Source organism: Lycorma delicatula, chromosome 1 (genome assembly GCF_047948215.1).
Source record: "Lycorma delicatula isolate Av1 chromosome 1, ASM4794821v1, whole genome shotgun sequence".
Classification (NCBI taxonomy): Eukaryota; Metazoa; Arthropoda; class Insecta; order Hemiptera; family Fulgoridae; genus Lycorma; species Lycorma delicatula.
Window position 1 is genome coordinate 269,228,135 of NC_134455.1, and position 25,888 is coordinate 269,254,022.

The 25,888-nt window shown below is 29.8% G+C and overlaps 1 protein-coding gene across 9 annotated transcripts in view; it reads left to right on the top strand.

The window, feature by feature from the left end:
• Positions 1–25,888, top strand: part of LOC142331252 (follistatin-related protein 5-like) — a 411,468-nt gene that overhangs the window by 362,328 nt on the left and 23,252 nt on the right. For 8 of the 9 annotated variants that reach the window (XM_075377029.1, XM_075377064.1, XM_075377011.1 and 5 more), the window contains 4 exons: positions 3,330–3,451; positions 8,446–8,583; positions 18,307–18,522; positions 21,644–21,794. In XM_075377029.1, coding sequence (XP_075233144.1) covers positions 3,330–3,451; positions 8,446–8,583; positions 18,307–18,522; positions 21,644–21,794 — 627 coding nt within the window. The remainder of the gene's footprint in view (positions 1–3,329; positions 3,452–8,445; positions 8,584–18,306; positions 18,523–21,643; positions 21,795–25,888) is intronic. The other variant, XM_075377020.1, reaches the window with a different exon arrangement.

Genomic DNA, 25,888 nt, shown 5'->3' on the forward strand with positions numbered 1-25,888 from the left:
TTTAGTAGTATAGGAAACCAATCATTTTTTTTTATTTCTGCTCATTACAACCCGATTCTCATTATAAACTACCACCTCCTTATAAACGACTTCTACTATATATTAATGGGTATGTCTGGTCATCAGAAAGACCAATCTCCTGTGAAGAGAAGCCTACATAAATATTTCAAGTGTTGTTTGTATATAATTCACTGTTAATAAAAAATTAATTTTTGTTTTGTATAAATCTATTTATATATAAATAAAGGCTTATTACTCTCCCTCACTCTTTCTCACTCATATATATATATATATATATGTAATAAATATAAATAATTAATGTATGTATATTTAATAGATATGTAAATATATACAGAGCGTTTCATAATGTTTTTAGGAGTTACAAAAATTCAGTACAAAAAAAAATATTTCACTTACCTAAATGAAAGTTGTACGAGGTGATGCAGGGACTCAAACAGTTTTTGTTAAAATCTATAAATGTTCAATATTTGCTCCTCTGGTGACACGGCACACATCAACACGAAAGTCTAGCTCTTGCCAAACTCATTCTAACATGTCGTTTTCGATAAAGTTGATTGCATTGATTATGCGATCCTTTAGCTCAGCGATATCGTGCGGCATTGGTGGGAAAAACATCGTATCTTCCACGTTACCCCAGAGAAAGAGATCACATGGCTTGAGGTCTGGTGATCTTGGTGGCCACAGCATAATGTGTTGGTCATCTTCAGATGCACGTCCTATCCAGCGCCGAGGTAATGTTGTGTTAAGGTACTGTCGAACCTCGTTATGAAAATGGGCAGAACACCATCTTGCTGGAAAATGAAGTCGTTGAGTAGCTGAGGCATAAGCCATAATTGTAACATATCCAGGTATATCATGCCGGTTACTGTCGTTTCCATAAAAAAGAACGGCCTATACACTGCCTCACGAGAGATCGCACAAAAAACGTTTACTTTCGGAGAATCCCGAATGTGTTCCCCATAAGCGTGTGGGTTTTCAGTTCCTCAAACTCGCACATTATGACGGTTTACTTTGTCGCTAATATAGAAAGTATCTTCGTCGCTAAAAATTATCTTGTTTAGAAAACCTTCATCTAATAACATCCTTTCCTGTAACTGTTAGCTGGATTAATTGAAGATGGTACGGTTTGCATAATGAACGTTTACGGAGAACTCTCCACACTGTTGTTTTCAAAATTCCTAATTTAATGCCTGCAGTCGCAGTCGATTTTGACGAGCTGCGAATGAAACTTGCACGCACACGTTCGACATTGACTTCTGAGGTTGATGGACGACCAGTTGATTTTCGCTTGCACAAGCAACCAGTTTCACTGAATTGTTTATACCATTGAATTGAATTGTCATTTCGTGGCTGTCATTTCAACCTAAACGCATGTTTCACAGAAATTACTGACTTTGACAAGTGAAATTCTGACACACAAACCGACTTCTCGCTTCCTGTGGCAGCCATTTTCTCTACTGTTGACACCTAGCGAGCAAATGGTTTACTAACTGCCTAGTATATGTGGAAAAAAATTATTTGAAGTACTCTTTCGTACAGTACTTGTTTTATTCTTATGAGTGAAATAGTTTTTTGTTAATGAATTTTTGAAACTCCGAAGAACACTATGAAACGCCCTGTATATTTTAAATTCTATTACTTACTTATAAAAACCACCTAGTATAGAATGTTGAGATAAGACATATCTTACGTTAATTTTATCATGAAAAAACGTTCGCTAATCTTACATCCTCTGATGTGATTTAATTGAAATTTTAATTAAATGAATTCAGGATACAGAATCTCATAAAAGTACTATTATGATAAAATTAAGTTAAGATATTTATTTTATCTCAATATTCTATACTAGGTGATATACATTAATAGAATTTAAAATATAATTTAACAGTACAAAGGAATAATATGAATCTTCAAGATTAATTTCAATATAATTAAACTATATAAAATATATAATAATCTAATAAATTGCAAACCTAGAGTAAAATATAATTATTTATGAAAATTAATTTTTCATTTACTGTTTTATTTTTTCTTCAACATTTTCTAATTTCACAGACATCTCTCTTTTATTTGAACATTTTTGTAGAAAACTTAGATTAAAAACATAGCTAAAATATTAAATATATAGAATTATAGTTATTTCTTAATTTAAAAATGTATATTCAATTATAACAAAATGATTCTATAACCTGCCACAGATTATAATTAGTAACAGAATAATTAATTTTATATTTGTGATTAATATGATGAAAAATTTGATTATTTGTGATTAAGTTGGCACTGTCGTTCCTGCAGTGCTAACTCTGGCGTGCTGGTGGAAGGTAGTTTTTTTTTTACTTTGCGTGTGTATGGAACATTCTTTGTTCGTTTCTTTTTCTAGTTTAGTCTGTGGAACGAAAGTGGTTTAGTTGTTTTTCAGTAGTGATCAGAAACCCACTGGGTTGGTCTAGTGGTGAACGCGTCTTCCCAAATCAGTTGATTTGGAAGTCAAGAGTTCCAGCGTTCAAGTCCTAGTAAAGCCAGTTATTTTTACATGGATTTGAATACTAGATTGTAGATACCGATGTTCTTTGGTGGTTGGGTTTCAATTAACCACACATTTCAGGAGTGGTAAAACTGAGAATTTACAAGACTACACTTCATTTACACTCATACATATCATCCTCATTCATCTTCTGAACGGTAGTTACCGGAGGCTAAACAGGAAAAAGAAAGAAAGAAAGTAGTGATCAGAAGATGACAGAAAGCAAGGTCTCTTTGATTGCCCAATCTGTTCAAAAACATGCTGGAAGGGCAAAAGAGAAGGTAATTAGCAAAAACTAATTATGTATTTGTTTCTGTGTGCATAGAAATTTAAATTAAGCACCATTGGACTATACTGTTTTTAAGTGGCCATTTTATTAAGTTATTATCTAATAATACTAAAAAATATTACGTGTAGAGACATTTAATTATTTATTTGATTAAACTGAATAGGGTTTTGAAAACCGTGTACCACCATATTCTTGAATGTGATAAAGTGTAGAATTAGATTGTTATCCTGCTTCCATCTATTCCATTTGATTCTTTTTTTTTGGTTCTTTTATTTTACAAAAAAGGTTTAAAATCATGGCCTTGAAAAGGCCCAGAAAATCATTTTCTGGAGCAGCACTAATTTTAGATACAAGCCTCCACTGCTTAATTCAAACTTATTTTTATTTTATAACAGATTAAAAATATTATAATTATTGTTTTAGATATGTTCCCATATTTATGTGAATTTTTGTTTAAAGAAAAATGTTTACTATATTCCTTCTTATTTGACACAGCAGCTCCAAATGAGGAAAGAAGATTTTTTTCATTTCATGACTGGGGTGTTTCTGTTTATGAGCCAACTGCATGCAGGCTTTATCATCAGATTCAGTCCACTGATATCATACCAGGAACTCAGGTTAGTAACACATGAGATATGTTGTAATAAGTTGACATAGTATAAATTTCTGTGCACAAACGTTCAGGATGAAGCAGAACTCCACAAACTACTCAAGCCTAGAGGAAAAATAAAGGAGCAAATGGAAAAAAATGTATATATTATAATAGCAGACTCATCACAGCTTTACCCTTGCTGCATGGTTACTTGCGTTTCCCGTCACGGTCAGTGATGTTTAGCTGGTAAGAGCGATTGAAGCAAGCCCTTACCATCTAGCCAGGGGGCTCTGCCCCCTTAATTCCCTGTGTTCATTAAACTCATGCTTATGAGAATAATAATAATAAATAAAAATTAAAGCCTGTTCAATTCATGAAAACTATCAATGTATTGTAATTTCTTCACAGCAACAGTTTAGTCACTACTTTAACTCTGAGTGATGTAAGAATTTGGGTTTCAAAACAGTCAGCCTCCTTCTTAAAAATATTACTTATATCTGGTTACCCATACTTTGTATGGGTAAAGATGCCTGGTTCTTATTGTTGCCCAAAAAACACTACTAGGACCGCATTTCATATCTATTTTGTTTTATTACTTTTATGTTATTTAGTCAAGTAACCAGAGGCAGATGCACCCAGTCTCTTTGTACAAACAGTAACAGTGACTGTGTATTGGCTGAGCTGCCACACCATACACCAATGCACCCCTTAAAAAAATCTAAATTCATAAAACTCACAAATGGTTTTTAGATACTTATCTGAAGAGTATTTGCAAGCCCCAATCTAGATTTCAGTCAGAAATTGGGAAAATTTGCAAGCATGTTCAAATTATTTTGCCTTTCTTCACTTCTTCCATTGTGTTTCAGAAAATTTAGAAATTGGTTTTTAGATATTTACATGAAAATTACAAACACCAACAGTCGTTGATATTTTCACTTGTTACTGAGAAATTAGAGAAGATAACCATGTTTCAAAATAAATTCAAAGTCCATTTTAACCCTTCAAACTCAGAATTTCAAAAATCTAGAAATTAGTTTTTAGATTTTCACATGAAGGTTACACACACCAAAACTCAAGTTGATGTCTTCATTTGTTACCAAGAAATTAAAAAAAATATATTTCATTCTACTCGATTTTAAACCTTTATCTCATAATTTCAAAAAATCCTTTCTTAGTGTGCTCTTACACAGTAAGAAGAACATATGTACCAATTTTCATCGATTTATCTTCAATAGCTTTTGTTGGGTGTTGAATCAGTCAGCCAGGACATGTTTTTTTTATATATACTAATAAGAAAATTTATATATATATATAAAATTTTTGTTTATTATTATTTAAAGAAAATTACATTTATGTTTATTTATATTGAAAATAATAGATGAGATAATGATGTTGATGGGATTATTGTAAAATTTATTGATAATTTAATAATTACACATACAATTAAAAATATTGATAAATGGGAGTATTTCCCTTATTAACAATGCTGAAATTAATAATGGCAGTTTATTTAAATTTGTTTTAGAATCTATTTGTTTAATAAATTTAAAAGTTTATATTATTTTTTTAAATAATTTTATTATTATTTTTATTGGTTGATTTTAATGCTCCAAAAGTTAACTTTAGATCATTCAAGCCTAATATTAACTTTTATTCTAAGAAAGCTGTTGCTCATTCAATCCTTCTGATCTCTTTGGTCTAGAAGTAATTTATGGATCTCAACTTGATTTAGTATTGACGATATTATTGTATTAGATATTGTTCATTGTACATATTATGATGAAATAGGTTTGGTTTCTCTGGACAGATACTACCCACCTTTGTGCCTATGTATTATCAGTCCTAAATTGTTAGCAAATTATGAATCAAGATCTCCTTATGTCTTTAGCAAAGGTGATTCCATGTCTCTATATAATGAAATTAAAAATGACAATTGGAAGGTTTTGTTGTGCGAGAACCTTGACTCAGATGTGAAAAACATTCAGTTAACTATTTTCAGTCCAGTGAATAACAACATTTCTTTGTGAAACCTAAATCAAATTCAGATAAGTTTACTTTTTGGTTTTTCAATAGATTTAAGTTAATATTAACTAATTGATTAGTTAATTATTAACTTATTAATTAATTATTAATTTACAAAAAAAACTACTGCTTTGGTGCTTTAAAGCTTCTGGCTGTCAGAAAGGTTATAAAAAGTTTTCTCATCTTAGTAAATACGTTAAATTCTGAATTCATGACAAAATTAAGTATGCCACTTAAATATGTGAGATTGACCTTTGTACTAACCCAGTTTACCTCTGGAAGTATGTTGGTAGATTTAAAGAAAAGTCTTCTAAATTCCAGCTCCAGTTATTGATGATCATGTGGTTACGGATCCTGAAGAAATAAATATCCATTTTGGGAAATATTTTGAATCTGTATACCAAGACTCAACTGAAGCAATATTAACATCATAACCGCCTATGAAAGACCGTCTTCAGTCTACAGAACTGCATATTCCCTTAATAAAAACTAAGGATGTTATTACTGCAATTAATAAGCTTAACAACAACTCTGTGACTGAGCTTGACAGAATTCTAGTTTTTGTACTTTCAAGTGATAATCATTTTATTACCCTTGTCCTTACTTTGCTTTTTAAGTGGAGCTTTCAAACTGGTCATTTTTCATCTGGTTGGAAGGAAGCTAGACCTCCTTTTTTTAATTTTCATCCCATCTCTGTATTAAACTCTATTCTTGCAATCCTTGAAATTGTTATCCACTAGTTTATAAATTGCTGCCACAAACATAAACAATCAGTTAAGAATTTTATGAGATGGCAAAGAAGGATTTGAAAGAAAAAGGAAGTTTAAAGTAGAAAAGAACAATTTCTACATGAAGTAATATGGAATGAAGCTCAACATTGCTATAACATTACACAAACCATTCATAGATTCTTATACCTTTTGATAAAATTATAAACATGGGGATCTTTTTCACAATCCTCTATTCACCTGATTTAAATATAACAGACATTTTATTGTTTTACAATGAAATCTTTCATGAAAGTTCAATTGACAGGAGTTTTCAACTGACAAAAGAGACAGAAAAAGATCTCTTTTAAGGATTATATTCCAAGATACTCCATAAGTACGGTAAGACCTCGACTTTCGCAAGGGATATGTTCCATAGATTTGTTGCGTAACGTGAAATTCGCATAATTTCGTTTGTTCGGCTTAACCTTAAAACATTTGGTAAGTGCATACAAATTGAATGTAATATTCATACAGTACAGTACTGTACTGCACAACACTATAACATGGAAGGAGGGCATAATTATGAGTGAAATAATCAGTCATAAAATTATAAAACAGTAATAAAATAAAACCTAATTTTTAATTGTTAATGCTGTAACACTTGTTAATCTATCTCTTTTTTTTAATACGTACTTAATATAATAATTAGTGAAAAAAATAGCTTCTTTTACATCCGTAAGATAAGCGATAGAAGTGATGATTCTTGGAATCATTGCGTAATAGTATGTACAACAGTAACAGTAATTAACTGAACCCCAATTCCTTTAAGTACAGTAACTATACATACATATTAGTGTTGTATGTAGTAAAAGCAATTTTGGCAGTCTTATAGTAGGCCTACAGAACATGTATACAACAAAATCGCGCTAACGTGAATTCGCGTAAGTCAAGGTCTTACTTCAATTTACAGCATTTCAGCAGTACATTCTAAAAATGGAAACAAATTCTAAGTACTGCACTAACTATGAAAAAGTTTTTTTTTTTATATAATCTGATTATTAAATGAAAGAATAAAAATTGTTTTGAAGTCTAGTGTGAGTTTGAAAAGCCTTTGTATGTAACTAATATGAACAAAAAAAAGTTATATTGTGTAACAGTGAATTACATAATCAAATACATTATCTAATACTTTTTTTAAAATAGTTATCTAAAATTTTTTTATAAATGAATATGTCAGTCAATATATTGCAACTTTAGGCAATACCATCTTGCTGACTGCTGAATAGAGAATATCTTAGTAAACCAGTACATTTTTAGGTAGGTTTCATAAGAAAACTACCTGTTGTAATGGGTACCATGATTCGACGTACGGAAAATTTCAGGATATTTTAGCGTTTCACATCCCCCAGATCCCAAAACCACCGTCAGTTCAAAAGTTTATATATACATTTTATATATATACTTGACTTTCTTGTGTACACGATAACTGCCGTAATTATGCGCCAATCACTTTCAAATTGATACATAAAATATAATGACCGAAAATCTCAGTCAAGTTCGTTAATGGGCAAAGCCGGACCATGGAGGTTGAAATGGGGGCTTTTTTGAAAAAAAAAATATCGCTATAACTTTCTTATTAAGTAAAATATCGAACTCGTTTAAAGTTCCTACTATTCTTTGGATAAGGGCCTAAAACTTTCATAGTAAAATCTTTTGATACCACCAACCATTGGCCCAGAGGGGGGTAAAAATGGGATTTCGAAGACAAAAAAATCATTCCTTCCTTAATAGGCGCAACATCGAATCAGTTTAAAGTGGTTCTTAGTCCTTTAAACATTATCTAAAACTTTTGTCTGGAACAATTTTTGATATGACCAAAATGTTGCTGGAATGTAAGAAGATTGGGCTTGTTGTATGCTAAACATGTAAAACGTTTTTCAATTGCAACCATTGTCGTATTGAGTAAATTTGAAGTGTTTCTTAACTTTGTGGAAATCTTTTTTATCCCCTACTTAGCACCGGTGAAATCTACCTCTACCTTCCAGCATGGCGAAAGGGATTTTTTTTTATTCTGTTATTTCAGTAATGGAAAAAATTATAAAATATTATTTTTTTAGGATTACATTGCTTTACAATATTCTATAGATTATTGGGTAAGTGTTATGCCAGCCAAAGTTCATCAATTGGTTTTATACAGATTCAGCCAGATAGCACATGCATTAAAATTCTTATAAGGTGGTGAAAATTTTTGATTCAACTACATGTTAATCTCAAATTAATTTTTCAGGAATATGTTTGTGGTGATAAGGGCGTCAACTGCAGTTGGGGTCAAGCAATCAATGTTGCTAACCGTTATGTTTATGTATCACAACCAATGAAGGACAGAGTTCTTGTTATTAGCAAAATTCAGATGGTTGTTGTGGATGTAAGTGGATAAAATAATAAAATTAAGGCCTGATTTCTTTATTATTAAGCTAACTATTTCTGATTTCTTTCATGTTTCTATGATTATTTAGTATGGCGTGAAAAAGATTACTTCAAAGTATAACTAACAGTAATTTGTTAATTCTTCACAATCTTCTAATTTTCTGGCTGACATATTGCAATCCATCATTTTTTTAGAGTGCCAGCTAGAGATCAGGCTGTAGCAGAACAACTGATTTGTTTTAAGGACTAGTCACAACACGGAAAGATCACTACTACTATTTTGTCACTGCTCTGCAAGAAAAGCAGATGAAAATTGGAACAGTATTTTGTTCTATACTTTTATACTGTACATGAATGCTGCTGTCTTATTACCTTCTATAACATATCATACAAATATGAAATGCAAAGCAAAGAGTGGTACAATCAGCTTCTGCTGCAGCACAATATTCTCTGTTTCAAGCTGCAATTGTTAGTTCAACACGCACACACCACTTTATTGATGCCAACAACTTTACATCAGTCAAGCACCAAACACCTCTTGTACTTATGTTACAGAATGCTATCTAAAAAAAAAGTACATTAGTCACAACCAGTGATGGAACAACAAATTTTTGGCCCCTATAAAGAAAAACAACTTCTATTTAGTTATATTTTTATTACAATGTAATAGTACGTAATTCCATAAATTATAGAAAATATTCACAAAAAGAAACATATAAAATATCTCCTAAATACAATATACTTCTAAAAACTATATTTTTAACACATATTAAATATACAAAATTATTAACATGGTGTATGTACATAAAATGATTAATAAGTATTATCATCTAGTTGTTTTAAAAGGTGAAATTTTTTTTTGAGATTTTAAATTTTCAAAATCTTGTATGATATCTTTTTTCCATCTCGTTTATAACTGTTGCTCTTATTGCTAAAAGAGGTAAATTATGTAAATGTTTCTCAGTGGAATTCCTTAAATAATTTTTTTATTATTTTTAATTTAGAAAAAGCTCTTTCATCACTCAAATAATGGCAGATAACATTATTAACTGCATATGAAAATTATTTGTTAAATTTTGTGGGTAATTTGATTGAAGTGTCTCAGCAGATTTTAAAATTCCTGCTTCATTTATTTTCACTAAATTTTCAGACAGCATGAATGAAAATAAATTTGTGTTATCATTTACTCTTTTAAATCTTTTTTTGAATTTGATTGATTAATAACTAAATCTAGAATTTCATTAAACATATTTACCCAGAAAATTTAATCTCCATCATCAAATCTATGGTTGTTGGATAATTCATCAAAATGTTTTTTTATTATTCCTTGTCTTTTGTAAAGAAAAATTGCAGTGGTATTCCATTTAGCTGCTACCTACATTGTTTCATTTTTTGCGGAAGTGTACATATTTCTTCATTGTAAAATTCTTATATGCTGTTTGTAAAGATTTTGTTGCTGTCATAAGCTCTAAACATTTTAATTGTAATAACTTAGAAGCCATGTTTGTTTCACTCAAAACTTGTGATAAAATTACGCAGAAGAAAACAAACAAATTTAAATCTATTCAATCTTTTTGTAAGCCAAGATGCTTCCTCTTATTCTTCGTTTAATCACTTTTCAAAATTGAGGAGTTTTCAATATATCAATAAAAGTAAATTAATTGCTGCAAGTGAAGTATGTCTTCCGGCACAGCGAATAGGATTTAATTTTATTCATGTAATTTGTGATTCACCTGTAAATTTTGATAGTAAGTCCCACCTTTTAATACTACAACCAGAAAAGGTGTAAATATATTCCACAGGTGTAAAAAATTCAGAAACTTTTTGCAACTTTTTACAGCATCATTAATTACTAAATTTAAATTACTCTATACACAGTTAATGTAAATATCATTAGGTTGAACTTTTTTTGAGCCACCGGGTTGGTCTAGTGGTGAACACATCTTCCCAAATCAGCTGATTTGGAAGTCGACAGTTCCAGCATTCAAGTCCTAGTAAAGTCAGTTATTTTTACATGGATTTGAATACTAGATCATGGATACCGGTGTTCTTTGGTGGTTGGGTTTCAATTATCCACACATCTCAGGAATGGTCAACTTGAGACTGTACAAGACTACATTTCATTTACACTCATACATATCATCCTCATTCATCCTTTGAAGTATTATCTGAATGGTAATTACTAGAAGCTAAACATGAAAAAGAAAGAAAGAAATGTTGAACTCTTTTACACAGAGCGTGGACTCTGTTGTATGCTCTACTCATAACATTTGCTCCATCATATCCTTGTCCCCTACATTAGCTTAATTTTATGATATAGTTTCCAGAAAATTTATTGTTTGTTTATATAAACCTGGCACTGATTGATCATGAATTTAAAAAAGAACAAAGAATTTTCTCTTACTTCTGTTCCAATTAGTTCATCTCTTTCATTTTTAATAATTTTTACAAATCTAACGATTTGAATAAGTTGATTTTTTTTATATCTTGTGTTATATCCTTTATAGTAGTAAAAAAGGTGCATTATTGATATCAGATATTAGATTTGTTTACAAACGTGTTCAAGGCAATGAATAATTTCTTCTTGAATATGATGACTTAAATATGTTGTATTTTTATGCAGTTTTTGTTTATAACTTGCTTCAAAATATTATCATATTTTCATAAAAGCTGTACTTGGGTCAAAAAATTACCATTATACACTTTATCGAACATTTGATGATGACCACAAAATGCCAAAGGGTTTTTAGAAAGGGCTAATGTTATGTTAACAGGTCGTTCTACTAAAAAAAACTGACAACCGCTGAGTGGGGTGCAAATCAGGATGTTCTCAAGACTGCTTACAAGTCATACATAAGTCCTATGCTAGCATATGGAACTGAAATGATGGTCACACCCAGCGCTAGCACACTAAGCTAGCTCAACCTCATTAAAAATGCAGCCTTAAGGGTAATTACAGGCATCACTAAATCCGCTCCTACTGCAGCCATGGAGGCACAGACTCAGATTGAGCCCTTACAATCACCAAAAAGGGTACCATTGAGATTTTGGGAGCGTTTTAGGCGAATCTACAAGCATGAATGAACCAACTACTAGCAAGCTGCTTCTAGGCTGCGGACGCAGATGGCTCCACTCACTGCATATGAAAAACTTATAAGGAAATATGATACTCCACCCGTGGACATTGCACCTCTGTGCACAAGCCAGGGCATCTTCAACCACTTACCTCGAGCTCACTACAAACTCAAGAACCATTCGACACCAAAACATGCCTCCATACAACATGAATTGAAGCAGTTAGCCCTACAAACAATCCACGTGGAATTTCCGAAGGACAAGTGGATTCACATCTATACTGATGGATCTTCAATTTCAAGCAGTGGAGAAACAGGAGATGAGTACTACTGCCATCTTTTGCAGGGACGTATAGCCATAGATGCCCCCCCCCCCCAACTACGATGGTGAAGTTGTTGGAGCAGTGCACGCCACTGTGGCCAAATTGGAAAAGCTAGTTTCTCCTTTGAAGGCAGTGTTTTTGGCCAACTCCCAAGCATAATCTAATAATCCTATACATAATCTAATAATTCTATGCATAATCTTTTGCACAACACCCAAACAGACTGCTGGAGGACAGTTGAGTGTAGAAGAAGACTGTAAAGCCTGAGAAATCACGGGTGGACATTGCTGTTTCAGTGGATACCCAGTCATGTCAATATACGCAGAAATGAGGAGGCTGATAAACTGGCCAAGTTAGGGATGACTACCCCAACCTAGTTGATCTGCAGCTGTTTGGATATATGCCTATCTCACTCTTACTTATAAGTCTACAACTATAGTAATAGTAATAGTTATAGTTATAGTAGGGCTAGCCCTATATTAAATCATGGATACCAGTATTCTTTAGAGGTTGGGTTTCAATTAACCACATATCTCAGGAACTAAGAATGATCAACCTCAGACCACAAGACTACACTTCATTTACAACATAACCACAATATTAAATATTTCCTGAATTCTTATTTAAATGTCAAATTATCAAAAAGTTAAGAGATGAAAAGTTGTTTTTTAATTTGGTGTCAATCAACTTCTAAAAATATTTGAATAAGAAAATTGTAGAAATATTTAAAGGATATAGAATTTTTTTAATCTTGAAATCAGTCTAATTTTCATTAAAGGAATACATTATATTAATATATTTTCATAATTTTTACCACTGATTCATAACGTTATTGTGAATAAATATGTTTTTTTTTTTATGTCAATAAGTTCTGACAATTTGAATTTGGCAAGAAGTGATAAACAATCAATTCTATCTGATACTGGTATAAATTTGTAGAGAATCTAAATAAATTTTAGAAAAAACTACAATCAACTTTTACTTAACACTTCACATGAAGAATATTAATGTTTTCTTTAAATTTTGATTTTCTGAAATTGGTCCTAATTAAAAACAACTACTTTTAATTTACTAAATTTGACATCAATTTCAAAAAGTCAAAAATTGTTAAAAATTTTTAGATTGTTATTTTTACTTCTAATGAATTTATACATTGGTCTTATTTTTCTACAATTGTGTGCACATCTGTGTATCCTTTATTTTTTATTTAAAAAACTGATATAAGAAAAAAGCTGTTCACAAAAATGTAAGAGTAAGAAACCTTCATCTTGATAAAGATCATTATGAAATTCAAAGACACATAAAATGCCAAATGTGGGATAATTAATCCTAAAATCCCCGTCTCTTTTATGTAGGATAATGTAATTATTTGTACCCTATGTTTTTCAACCAATTTTCTTAGATTTTTATACTAAAATTCTTTGAATATCAAAATATCCGGTCGTATATGATTACACTATAACAACTGGATTACTATGTTAACACAATAAAAAATACCCAGCAATTGTATTAATAGATAAATAAGTTCCAAAAAAAAATGCCCACTGTTGTCAGGCTAAAACTTATAACTGGACCATCAGACAAAGTTTCTCTACAAAAAAAAGCATACAAATAAATAAATTTTAAACAAAAATATACAAACAGGACAAACTGAACCTCATCAAATATATAACATAAACTCATATATTTAAAACATTCCTATGAATTATGAAAATAGAATTTTATCGCTGTAATAATAGCCTAATTTACATATAATGTTACTATTAAAATTTCCTAAAAGTATTATAAATATCAAATGGAAAAATAATTTATAGGCGCAATTAAGTAAAATTATTAACAAACACAGAATATATTTGTGTTGACTGCTATTTACTACTACAAATAATTATGAGATATAATTTATGTATTTATATTAATAAAATGCATAAGAATTTATGTACCATCAATTTGTGTACTACTTTACTCTTGTAAAGTACTTTACCTTTTGTACGATTACTTTTATGTACTCTACACACACTAGTGCATGGTATTACTACTGTACACACTAATGTGTATATAATACTAAATACAATGTGTATAATAATATAATATTTCACGCACTAATGTGTTTGTATAGTAGTATTTTCAATGAACTCAGTTTTTACATCACATTTGTGAAAACCTTAATGATTAGTAATTATGCTTATTTTGAGAGAAATTTTCTTTCAACTTGTAGTGGGTAATGAAAATTCTGATTACTTTATTTAAACAAAGAGCATGTACTCTAGGAAAACATAAAAGAAAGTAAATACTTTTGTTCACATTAGCTACTAAGAAAGTAAATACATCCTGAAAGAAGAAATTTAATTATTCTTGCTTACAAAATGTAAGGCTTAACCTAGATTAAATGTTACAGCAGGATTTTCACAAATGTTAAAAAAGGTAAAGCCATTTTTCTGCAGTGAGTTGTTTAATAAAATAATTATTATTGTTGAGAAAGATCTGCAAACATCAACTAAGAGAGGTGAAGCTAACTGTGTATGTGCAGTTGAATGCAATCAATTACTTCACTCTGTTGCAAAACAGGAATTAATGCATCTTAAAAATCAATTTGTCTCAAATTACTAAGATTTATAATTATTTTATATTTGTCTCTTCTTTCTGCATGATAATTATTAGAAAATAATTCATGATTCATTGAATTACCACACATTAACAATTGGCGATTTTAATCTAGATAAAATGAATGACATGAATTATAATCTCAAATAGTATTACAAATGAAAACCATTATATAATTTTATGTTTTCATCAGTTTTCCATTATAATAATTTGTTTTATCAAGCAATACATGCTAAAGTACCAGTAGTCCAAATACCCATACTGGTTTGCCAGAAGTATAATATAAAGAATTAAGTTATAAAACAAGTTAAGTTGTAAGAAGCATTTTTACATACTTTGAAAAATCCATAAGAATCGTTCAAAGATAACCATCTTCACAATAATATCAAACAACTTTGAAATTACTACAACAATAAAAGAATTAAAAGTGGTGTTTAATAGTTTATTATTCTATGCATCAATAAGTTAAATCAATGGCTATTTGAGTTCATGATGTTGAATATTCATGAGACGATATTCCTTGGTTACTTACAAATTATTCTGCCTCATGAACATTTTTCTATTGGCATTGGATAACTTTAATAAAAATTTGTCAATATTTCATCACACAAACACTAACAGAAATACCATTGGATTAAGTTAAGCAGGCAATCAAAGCACTCAAATCTAAGAAGAGAATTCAGTTAACAACATTCCATTATAAAATATAAATGTTTGTGGCAAGGTTTCATTAGAATCACTGTACTTTATTTCTATCTTTAAAAGCCTGTAACCTGCCTACCATCCTTCAAAGTAAAAAAAAGTAAAAATTATTCAAATCTTTAAATCCAGAAAAATAATATTTCAGATTAAGTTAATGTTGCAGCAGTTAATTCTTAGGCTAAAATATTTGAGCACATAATCTACAAATGCCGAATAGCACAAGCGAAACGAGCCTTCAGTAAGAAATACAATTTGTTTACATCAAAAATTAATTTAAATGTCAGGAAAAGATTTTTGAAAGTATATGTTTCTCCAAACATATACTTTCAAAAATCTTTTGAAAGTATATTTTTGTCACTTCCATATAAAGCGACACTCCTGTTGCTTTATATGGAAGTGAAACTTGGACAATCGGAGTATCTGAGAAGAAAAGATTAGAAGCTTTTGAAATGTGGTGCTATAGGAGAATGTTAAAAATCAGATGTGTGGATAAAGTGACAAATGAAGAGGTATTGCGACAAATAGATGAAAAAAGAAGCATTTGGAAAAAATATAGTTAAAAGAAGAGGCCACATACTAATAGTGGCCCCATACTAATAGTGTGGCCTATACTTATAGGCCACATACTAAGGCATCCTGGAATAGTCGCTTTAATATTGGAAGGACAGGTAGAAGGAAAAAATTGTGTAGGCAGGCCACGTTTGGAATATGTAAAACAAATTGTTAGGGATGTAGGATGTAGAGGGTATACTGAAATGTAACGACTAGCACTAGATAGGGAATCTTGGAGAGCTGCATCAAACCAGTCAAATGACTGAAGACAAAAAAAAAAAAATCTACAACAAATTATCTAGTAGTTCTAACATTTAATCTATATGGATTCATGCCAGACTTATGTTATTAACCAATTGTATTACATGCCAATTAGACATGTACCCATATTAATGCAAATCATATTTATTTAGACATTGAAAAAATATTTGTTATGTTTATCCATGATGTAGTTTAAAGTAAAATGTTTTCTTTTCATATGGATTTTCTTCTGAGCTGATAAAATTTCTCAATACTCGACTAGACATCATAAATTATATTTTTCTGGATAACCTCTATAAATAGGTCAGGTGTTCCTAATAGTAATCTGAATCTCTTTTATTTTTTTTTTATTATTAATGATTTTCCTTTTGCGCATAAAAAAATCTAAGTTGTTATTGTTAGCAAATAGCTCAAAATAATTCAGAACTATAAAAATAGACTTTTGATATGAGAGCTCTACAGAAAAACTTAGCAAATATTTTTAGTGAATATTATAGTAATAAATTTAATTTAAATGTAAATTTATTACTTTTCAAGAAAATATACTTTTAAGACAAACAATTATTCTATTGTTTTAACAGGTGCACAAATTACGGGCCTTGAAAACAATTATACATTCAGGACTGACTTATAAAAATAATATCAACAAAATTATTCATATCCATATTTCAAAAAAACTGCTTGGCGTTTATTATTAGGATTTCTGACATTTCTCTAGAACCAAAGTAATGCTACACTATTTATTTTTTCGGAAAGAATTAACTTTGATCTGGATAAAGTTACATCTATTTGAAGTTTTAATCAACAGATTTAAATTAAATAAAAGATTTTCTTGAATACATGTATTATAAGAAATTCAGCAACATCTTTAAAAGATTTTGGTTTATTAGATTAAAAAGCAAGAACATTAAGAAATATATTTTATGTAGAACTATTCCAGGTTAGAAGAAATATATTATTTCCACCTTTTCTTTTACAAAATGTTAAATAAATAACTTTGTTAATAAATCAACTAATATATTAAATAAACTTTTTTATACATTACAGCCTAAATCAAACTTATTCTTCTTTTCAAGATAGATTTATCTGTTTAAAATTCAGATTTCTTCTTTCAATGAATATGGGATATAACTTATAAATAAGCTTAATAAGTAATTAGATCTATTTAGTGACAAGAATACTGGTAACAAGAAAATAGCTTAAATTGGACCTACAAATTAACATTTATATTCTGGCGTGCAAAGATTTTTTGGTTTATTCTTTACAATAAGTCTATGGAAGACTCTCTTCTCTCACTTCAGAATCATTTAAAACAGCTGCCTTTCATACCAGAAATGTATTCACTTTCATGAAATTGTAGTTAAGAAACTTCATACAAAGAATGATTACATTTTGTAATGTACAAATGTAATGTAACAAATGTTGCATATATTGTTTAGCATAAAATATATAATAGAAACTTAATACATTCCTAATTTAGTTACAACTTAGGTTCTTTTTTATTACTTGGCTATTGTAATATAAAGATTAAACTGAATAGTTTATAGCCAAACATAGTAGTTTTTGTGAACACATCACTGAATAGCTGGAGTAGCTTAGTTATTTTAAGAACAATCTGAATCAATATACAAATATGCTGTATGATGATTGTGAAGTACGAGTCATAGATAATCTAAAGTACAGTTAGGAAATATTTTAATTTTATAATCTTTAAAATATGATGTTTATTAAAATTATAACTTAAGTTCTATTTTTACTAATTTATTACTTGAAAAAATTTATAAAAAAACTGAGCAGGTTCCTTCAATATGTTTTATTATTTTTAAAAATGTTATGTAACATTAAGTGATAATAATATTATAAAAACAATGGCTTTTGACAAACTTTTGTTTTAATAAAAAAATACAGCCAAGGAGAAAACTTTTATCAATTTACAATCTTGAATATATAGAAATAGTATTAAAATTTTACATTAAGTTTTAATTAGTTGATAAACAAATCTATAAATTTATTTACTTACTCTAGCATTTAGCATTAATGTTACTTCATTAGGTTTTACTGCTAAAAATATGAGGTTTACTCGTAGATTGTAATTCAGGTTAAGTTAGCAAGAACATTTTTGTGATCTATGATAAATACAATTGCATGAGCATTTAATTCACCAACAACAGAGATTATTTGATGAAAAAATCATTAATTTTGTCCCAGGTAGTGGTAACTGATAAAAACCCAGTAGCTCTTCATTATGTCAAACATCTTGACCAAGTATGGGTGCTCAACTGGCGTAGTTTACAAGATGAAGGTGTTAAAACAATCCAGGTCATCAGGGATGCTGCTCAGAAAAAGAAACATCACACAGTTCATCCAGAACCTATAGACGGTCAATTTGATCTTGTTAGAGATCTTTTCATGCCACCTGTTCAGGTAATTTACAACCAAAAAACTGTTTTAAAAATAAATAAATAAATATATATATATTATTATTATTATGATTTTACGGCCAACATGAGACCACTTAAGTCAATTTTAGTTGGATCTTTTCTGAGAAAAGCATGTTATTTTACTCTTCCAAGCTGCCCAGTAATTCTTCATCCATTCAGATCTTGATTTCCTTTCTTCATCTGTAAGCACCCTCTTTGTTGTATTTTGTCGTTTGTCTGTCTTTTGTTTAAATCTAATGTTTTTGTCTTTTAGCTTTCTAATTTTTCCAGTTTTATTCTGTAGGTCAGTCAGGTAGATTCCCAATTCTTTCATATCTTCTCTAATTTCGTTGATCCATCCTACTTCTAGCTTTTGGAACCAGAGCTTTTCAATGATATTTCTTGACAGTCTTGTGTCCGGTGTCCTTATGAGATGACCAAAGAAAGAGATTCTTTTTTTCCGCATAGTATCAGTAACAGGCTCTATTTCTCGATACACCACCTCATTTGGCACAATCCACCATTGGCCTTCTTTTTGGTGTTTTTTATTGATACACGTTCTGACAATTCTCTTCCCTATTTTCAGAATTTTATCAATTTGGTTTTTCTGAGTGATTTTGAAAAGGGTCTCGCTTCCGTAGGTGACTTCTGGCTGAACTACAGTTTTATAATGTTTAAGTTTTGTTTTAGCCGAAAGGCATTTTTTGTTATATATTGACCAAGTTAATTTTTGGGATTTAATCATTTTATTTGCCCTGTTTTGCCATGTCACTTTTTCATTTAAATTATAAGTTATTATTTCCCCTAGATATTTAAATGGTTTTACTATTTTAATTTTCTGATTGTTTACCGTAATGTGGTCTATTACCAGAGGATCTACGGCCATTAGTTCAGTTTTTTCGAAAGAGTTATGAAGCCCTATCTTTTGTGCTAGGTTTTGAAGGCTCATGATTTGTGTTTTGGCTTCTTGAATATTATTTGCTAAAAGAGCGAGGTCATCTGCAAATCCCAGGCGATGTAGTGTGATGGAGTTTTTCTGTATATATATATATATATACAGAAAATATATATATTTTATATATAATATATATTTTATGTATATATATATATATATATATATATATATATACATACATATAAAATAAATGCATTCTTTATCCTTGCTGTTCTTCTATTTTAAGTGACACTGATTGTTTCGAACATTAGCCATTAATACTCTAAAGTTAACTTATAGCTAGTAGAATTCATAATTATAGTATGTACCCTGAAGATGGATTTTATTGCATTTATAGATGTGTAGAAATAAATTTAATTGAGCATTTAAATAACAGAATTAAATTATTTATTATAAACAGTAAAAATTATGAAACATTTTAAAAACATTATTATATACTAATTTATCAACGGTATTGTGCACGTAAGTGGTATTGTCTAGGACAACTACTGCTAAATTGTCTGTCCTGTTTTTATAAGATTAAGTCTATTACTATTTTCTTTTCTTTTTTTTAATGTTGGTGAACTCAAATATTAATAATTATTTTATAGAAACTAAATTTTCTACCAATACACAAAATATGAAGATGAGTGATATTCAACAATTTTATATATTCAGTCGGTAAAGAAATAAAAACCATACAATTTGATGATTTCTTTTCCATTTTACTAGGATTTTTTCAACTTCTTGCTAGCCTATTCATTTGAGAAATATTAGCAGGAATAAAGTTAGAACTACAAAATTTATGAAATAATTCATGAACTTATTTTTTATAAAACATAACTTTCAATGACTACACTTGCTTATTTTATGATCAACTCAATATAAGTACATGTACAGTCACACAGTGGCGGCTCTTAGCTAAAAATAATGGAGGTGCTGCTCCAGAAAAGTTTTGTCTGGGCCTTTCAAGGCCACAATTAAACTTTTCTGTAAAATAAAAGAATCAAAAAAATGAATCAAATAGAATAGCTGAAAGCAGGATAATAATCTAATTATACACATTATCACATTCATACAGTACACATTATCACATACAGTACACGGTTTTTAAGCACGTTGTGCATAAAATTACCTCCTCTTTTGCCCTTCCAGCATGTTTTTGGAAAGATTTGGCAACCAAAGAGCACTTGCTTCTGCTCGCTACTGAAAAAAACAACAGAACTGCTTTCATATTCCTTCCACCAACTAAACTAGAAAAGGGAACAAACAAGGAACATTCCATAAACATGGAGAATAAAAAAAAACTTACCTTCCACCAGCATGCCATGGTTGGCACTGCAGGAACAACAGTGCTTTCTCTCCCTTGCAGCATCATGTGCAACTTCCTATGTGTGCATGCGCACAACAGTCAAACACCACGCTACTGGAACTGTACAGCACACAGTTCCATACTAAGATTTTTGGGGGATGGCTACTTACATTAAGCTTAAGGATTATGTATTGTACTAGTACAAAGAAAAAAGGACTTGTTATATTAAATTTTGTCGATAATATCAAGTGAAAATAGGGGATGCTGCAGTTCCACAATGCCTATACATGAGCTACCACTGCACTCACATATAAATATATATTTTACAGAAATTTTTTAAGATTCATATTATTTCACTGTACTGTTAAATTATATTTAAATCCTATTAAATAACCACCTAATGCAGAGTACTGAGATAAGATATATCTTACTTTACATTATTAGAATTTATTACAATATACAAAAAATTAAAAATACCAAATTTACTAAAAATCATTTATCAATTAACAAATAATTTACAACTTTGAAGAAAAATTAAATACAAACAATGTTAATGATTAAATCAGATAAAATAAATACACCAGTTATCATGACAGTTGAAAAATATAATAATGAAACAATACATTAATAATAAATCTGAGGAAATTAATGACCCAACTAATAAATTCTAAAACTAACAAAGAGCTTAATAACAAAATTCATTACAGTTTATGTTTAGTTTTTTAATTGTGTTGGTTTTTGAAGCATAATTCTTGTCTTTTTTCAAATGATATTTTGAGGCCAATTTTATTTGCAATGTTTATGTTTTTCATATACTAGGTAGTTTATTTAATAGAATTTAAATATATATATATATATATTTTTTTTTTTTTTTTTCAGGATATGTCACATATGTTCAAATACGGCTATGTCAGTCACACAAACCAAAGAGGATTGTACAAACTTGATTTAGCAAACATGAGATATATTAGGAGTATAGATTTAACGCCTTACAATTGTGTACCTCGTAGTATGCAGTTTTCTGCTCTGTGTAAGTAAAATATTCAGTTATTTTTTTATTAATAAAGCTTCTCCAATAAATAATTCTATCTTTTACATATTCTGTCAGTAGTCACATGTAATGATAATGGAATCATTTTCTTCTACATTAATTTAAATCTGTATTTCTCAGCATATGCAATAATCAGTTTAAATTGTCATCTCAAAATACTAAAACTGCAGAAAACAAGCTTTAACAGGTTGATATTTCTTTTGCCAATTATCTGACTACTTTTCCTGAAACAGTATCAAAATTATAGAAAATGAACCCCAGTCATCTGTAACATACAACTAAATCCAGTTAAAAGCATGTAAACCTTAAACAAAATCCTACAATATTATCAAACAACTAAGATAATAATTAATTTGCATTCAATGCTAACCACTTTCTGTAGGATGGGTTTATTGTCATTTAAAAACAGCTATATCACAAATATAAGATGATCTTTATTTTAAGTGGTTGGGTATTTCATTGTAAGTGATGTTTTTAGATAATGGCCTGCATGAAATACTACAGCATCAAATAATAAAATTAAAAAATCACAGATTGACCTATTCCTGCTGTTACAGAATCACTCCACTTGTAATGGCTACAGTTGAACTGCCTAAGCTGTTTGTAAACAGAAGACTGTATTGTTTGTTTAATCAATTTACAAGTTAAATTGTATTAGTAGAATTAGGGTCTTCCCTTCACAAGAAAATTAAAAAATTAATGACAACAAAGATTTTGTTGTTGGTAAGGATGCTTCTTGGGTACAAAATTACTGAAATAATGTTAAATGGATGAAATGGTTAATTATTGAATTGTTATATTATGAAGTCAAAGTTACATTACCTAATGGAACCGTACTACATAGGAAGTAACCATGTGAATTATCTGATAAATATGAAGTATGTAGGATACCAGTAAAGTAACATATACTTTGGATTAATATATATTTTTAAAATCCATTATCACAATAAAATTAAATGTAATATTAAAAAAAGTCAGCAAATAAAATAGAAAAATAAAATATTCAACCAACTACAAACATGATATGTATCTAATACTTACTTGCAAAGTGAGATAAAAAGATTGAAAAAGTTTAAAGAGTTATTAGAAAAATGTAAAATTTAAATTAAAGAGCATAGGAATTTATTTAAAAAATAGAATCTCATTCAATTGTATTTTTTTAATTAATAATAATAACACTGATAGACCAAAAAAATTTTTTTTATGTTTCTCTAAGTGTGCATTTCTTGAATTGCTTTTTTGTGTACATTACAGATATTTAAATACAACTTTTCTATCATCCTTAGTTTTAAATAAATTATGCTTCAAAAAAATTAAGGGAAAACACAGTTAAAATCTGTAAAATTTATAATTTTGCATGGCTATACATGTGTTAGGATGATTTCGCTGATGCTTTTCTTTTATAAGTAGCTGCAGGCACATGACGAATTAATATCCAAAAGTAATCGGCTAGCATGTTAGTATTCCATTTCCCTTTATAGCGGCTTTCCATCACCAAAATGTCTTGGTGGAAACATTTACCATGTTCGTCACTTATATCTCCGAAGTTGTCCGGGAAAAAATCCAGATGTGAGTGTAGGAAATGTATTTCAAAAACATATTACATCCCATAGCTCTGTATGAAGTAAGAAATTGATTAACAATATCATGGTAATTGTCAGATTTTTGTTTGCCGAGAAAATTTTTACAAATGTCTTTAAATGAAGCCCAAGCTACACTTTCTACATTATTTAACATTGAGTTAAATACATCATCTTTGACCAACTCTCTTATTTGAGGACCAACAAATATTCCTTCTTTAATTTTTCCTTCACTTACTGAAATTTGTGCCTGATGTATAAAAATCCAGGACTTCATTGCTTTTACAAAATTTTTCATTAGTCCTAGCTTGATATGGAGAGGGGTTGAAAATATTTTTTGGGTTCGATTAAGGGCTCATAAATAATATTTTTCCCATTTGGAGTTAAGTTGTCTCGTTTCCTCCAGGTAACATAATGTTTATCCCTCGCTCAGCTGCCCAATCGCAAAGAAAACACATGTACTTAGTATAGCGTAATTGCATGCCTAACAAAATAGCTATAACTTTCAAATCACCACATTTGTTCCAGCTATGTTTTTTATCATTTATTTTCCAAAAACGTCTTTGATCACATCATAAGTCTTTTTTAAAGTAATACCATAAGCTATTGGTATCAAAGGATATTTGTTACCATTGTGTAGTAGAACCACTTTTAAACAATACATGGACGAATCTATGAAAAGACGCCAGTCCTCAGGTTTATGAACTTGTCCTAAGTGCAACATATTCTCATCAATATTTGTGCAATGTACCAAATTATTTTCATCAATAAAGTACTGAAAAACTTCTTTTTGTCAGCGTCAGAAACCCAACATTTTTATATTTATTTGAAGTAAATTCCAACTTTGCAGTCTTGATCCTAACAGTTCAGCTTGATTTTTTGATAAATTTAAATCCCTAACCAAGTCATTTAATTCACCTTGTGATATAAGATGTGACTTATTGTAAGATAATTCAAAATCAAAATCATTGTTTTCTTCGGTACTGTCTGATTCTCTATCACTGCTTTCAAAACACACATTCACAGGTGGCTGATGAACTGGAATAATTTCACTGTGAGGTGCAGGCCTGATTGCATATTGCAATGAAGAATATTTTACAGAATGTTTAGATTTTTTAGAAATTCCAGACACACTTGTTAAACAAAAGTAACAATTGGTTACATGATCCTTTGGTTCACGCCAAACCATAGGTACACCAAATGGCAAAGCCTTCTGTACCTTTCAGCCATCCTCTTAAGTGTACAGAACAATTTGTGCATACTATATGAGGAGCCCACGTCTTACCCTAATCACCAACTTTACACTGAAAATACAGATGATATGCTTTTTTAATTAAAGGTGTAAAAATGACACCTTTAATTAAAAAAAGCATATCAATAAAAAAAAAAAGTTTTTATTTAATTTTACAGTAAACTCACCACATACATAACAAAAGGCATCCACATCATTTACACAATTTCAAGGCATTATGACACTGCACTGTTAAGAAACTTACGGCAGCAATAAGAATGAACAGAATTAATTCATTCCTAAATTCAGTGATTAATACAAACAACACAGCTGTATTTTCAGCTATATGTTTTGACCTGCACAGACATGATTAGTCTTGTCCATGAAGGCTCACTCTTCAGTATTAGATATGATGTCATAATATGTAACTATGATATGATTTAATTATTAGTATAGTATTGTTTATTTATAGCTTACAAAATTATGTTAACAAAGTTAAACAGTAAAAAATGAGCTAACAAAATACAATATAGGAGCTTAAAATGCTAACTATATGTTAAAAAATGAAAAAAATCTTTTAATTAAAATTTAAAACTTTTTCATTAATGGTGGTTGATAGAAATATTCTGAGTTCATATTTGTTTTCAGCATCAAAAACAGATTAAAATCATGTATTGCATCTTAGGAAACAAAAATTATGTTTATCAGTATAATTACTACAATTTGGACCTAATGAATATATTCATTCAGATGATAGTGAAATTAGAAACATTTTATTGCCTGGGTTTCCGTGAAAATATCGATATGAAGAGCAAATTAAAACCAAATATTTTAACTGATTCCGTTTTTTTAAATCACAATAAAAATTCTTTTTAAAATAATAAAAAGTATTCATTCATTTCATTCTTGTTGTTTTTTGAATAAATAACAAAATTAGTCTAGTGTGGACTGAGGGACACGTAGGTATCCCAGCTATCCTGAGAGAGTGTAGGACGTCGATGATACATCCCCCTAATCTCACGATATTCAAAACATCTTTGAGGTAACCTGCAACAATTCAGGGCCTGTGTATTCCACAATTTTTCACAAGATAAATGGAACAACTTTTTGATGTCCCATGAACATCATGAGTCATATTAATGCTGACTATAGCTCATAGCTATAGTTGATGCTGAGTATAACTTTGCTGCATGCTGTAACCACTGATTAATAGCTAATAACCACAGCCAAGAGTATCTCTTAAAAATAAAAACGTAGCATAG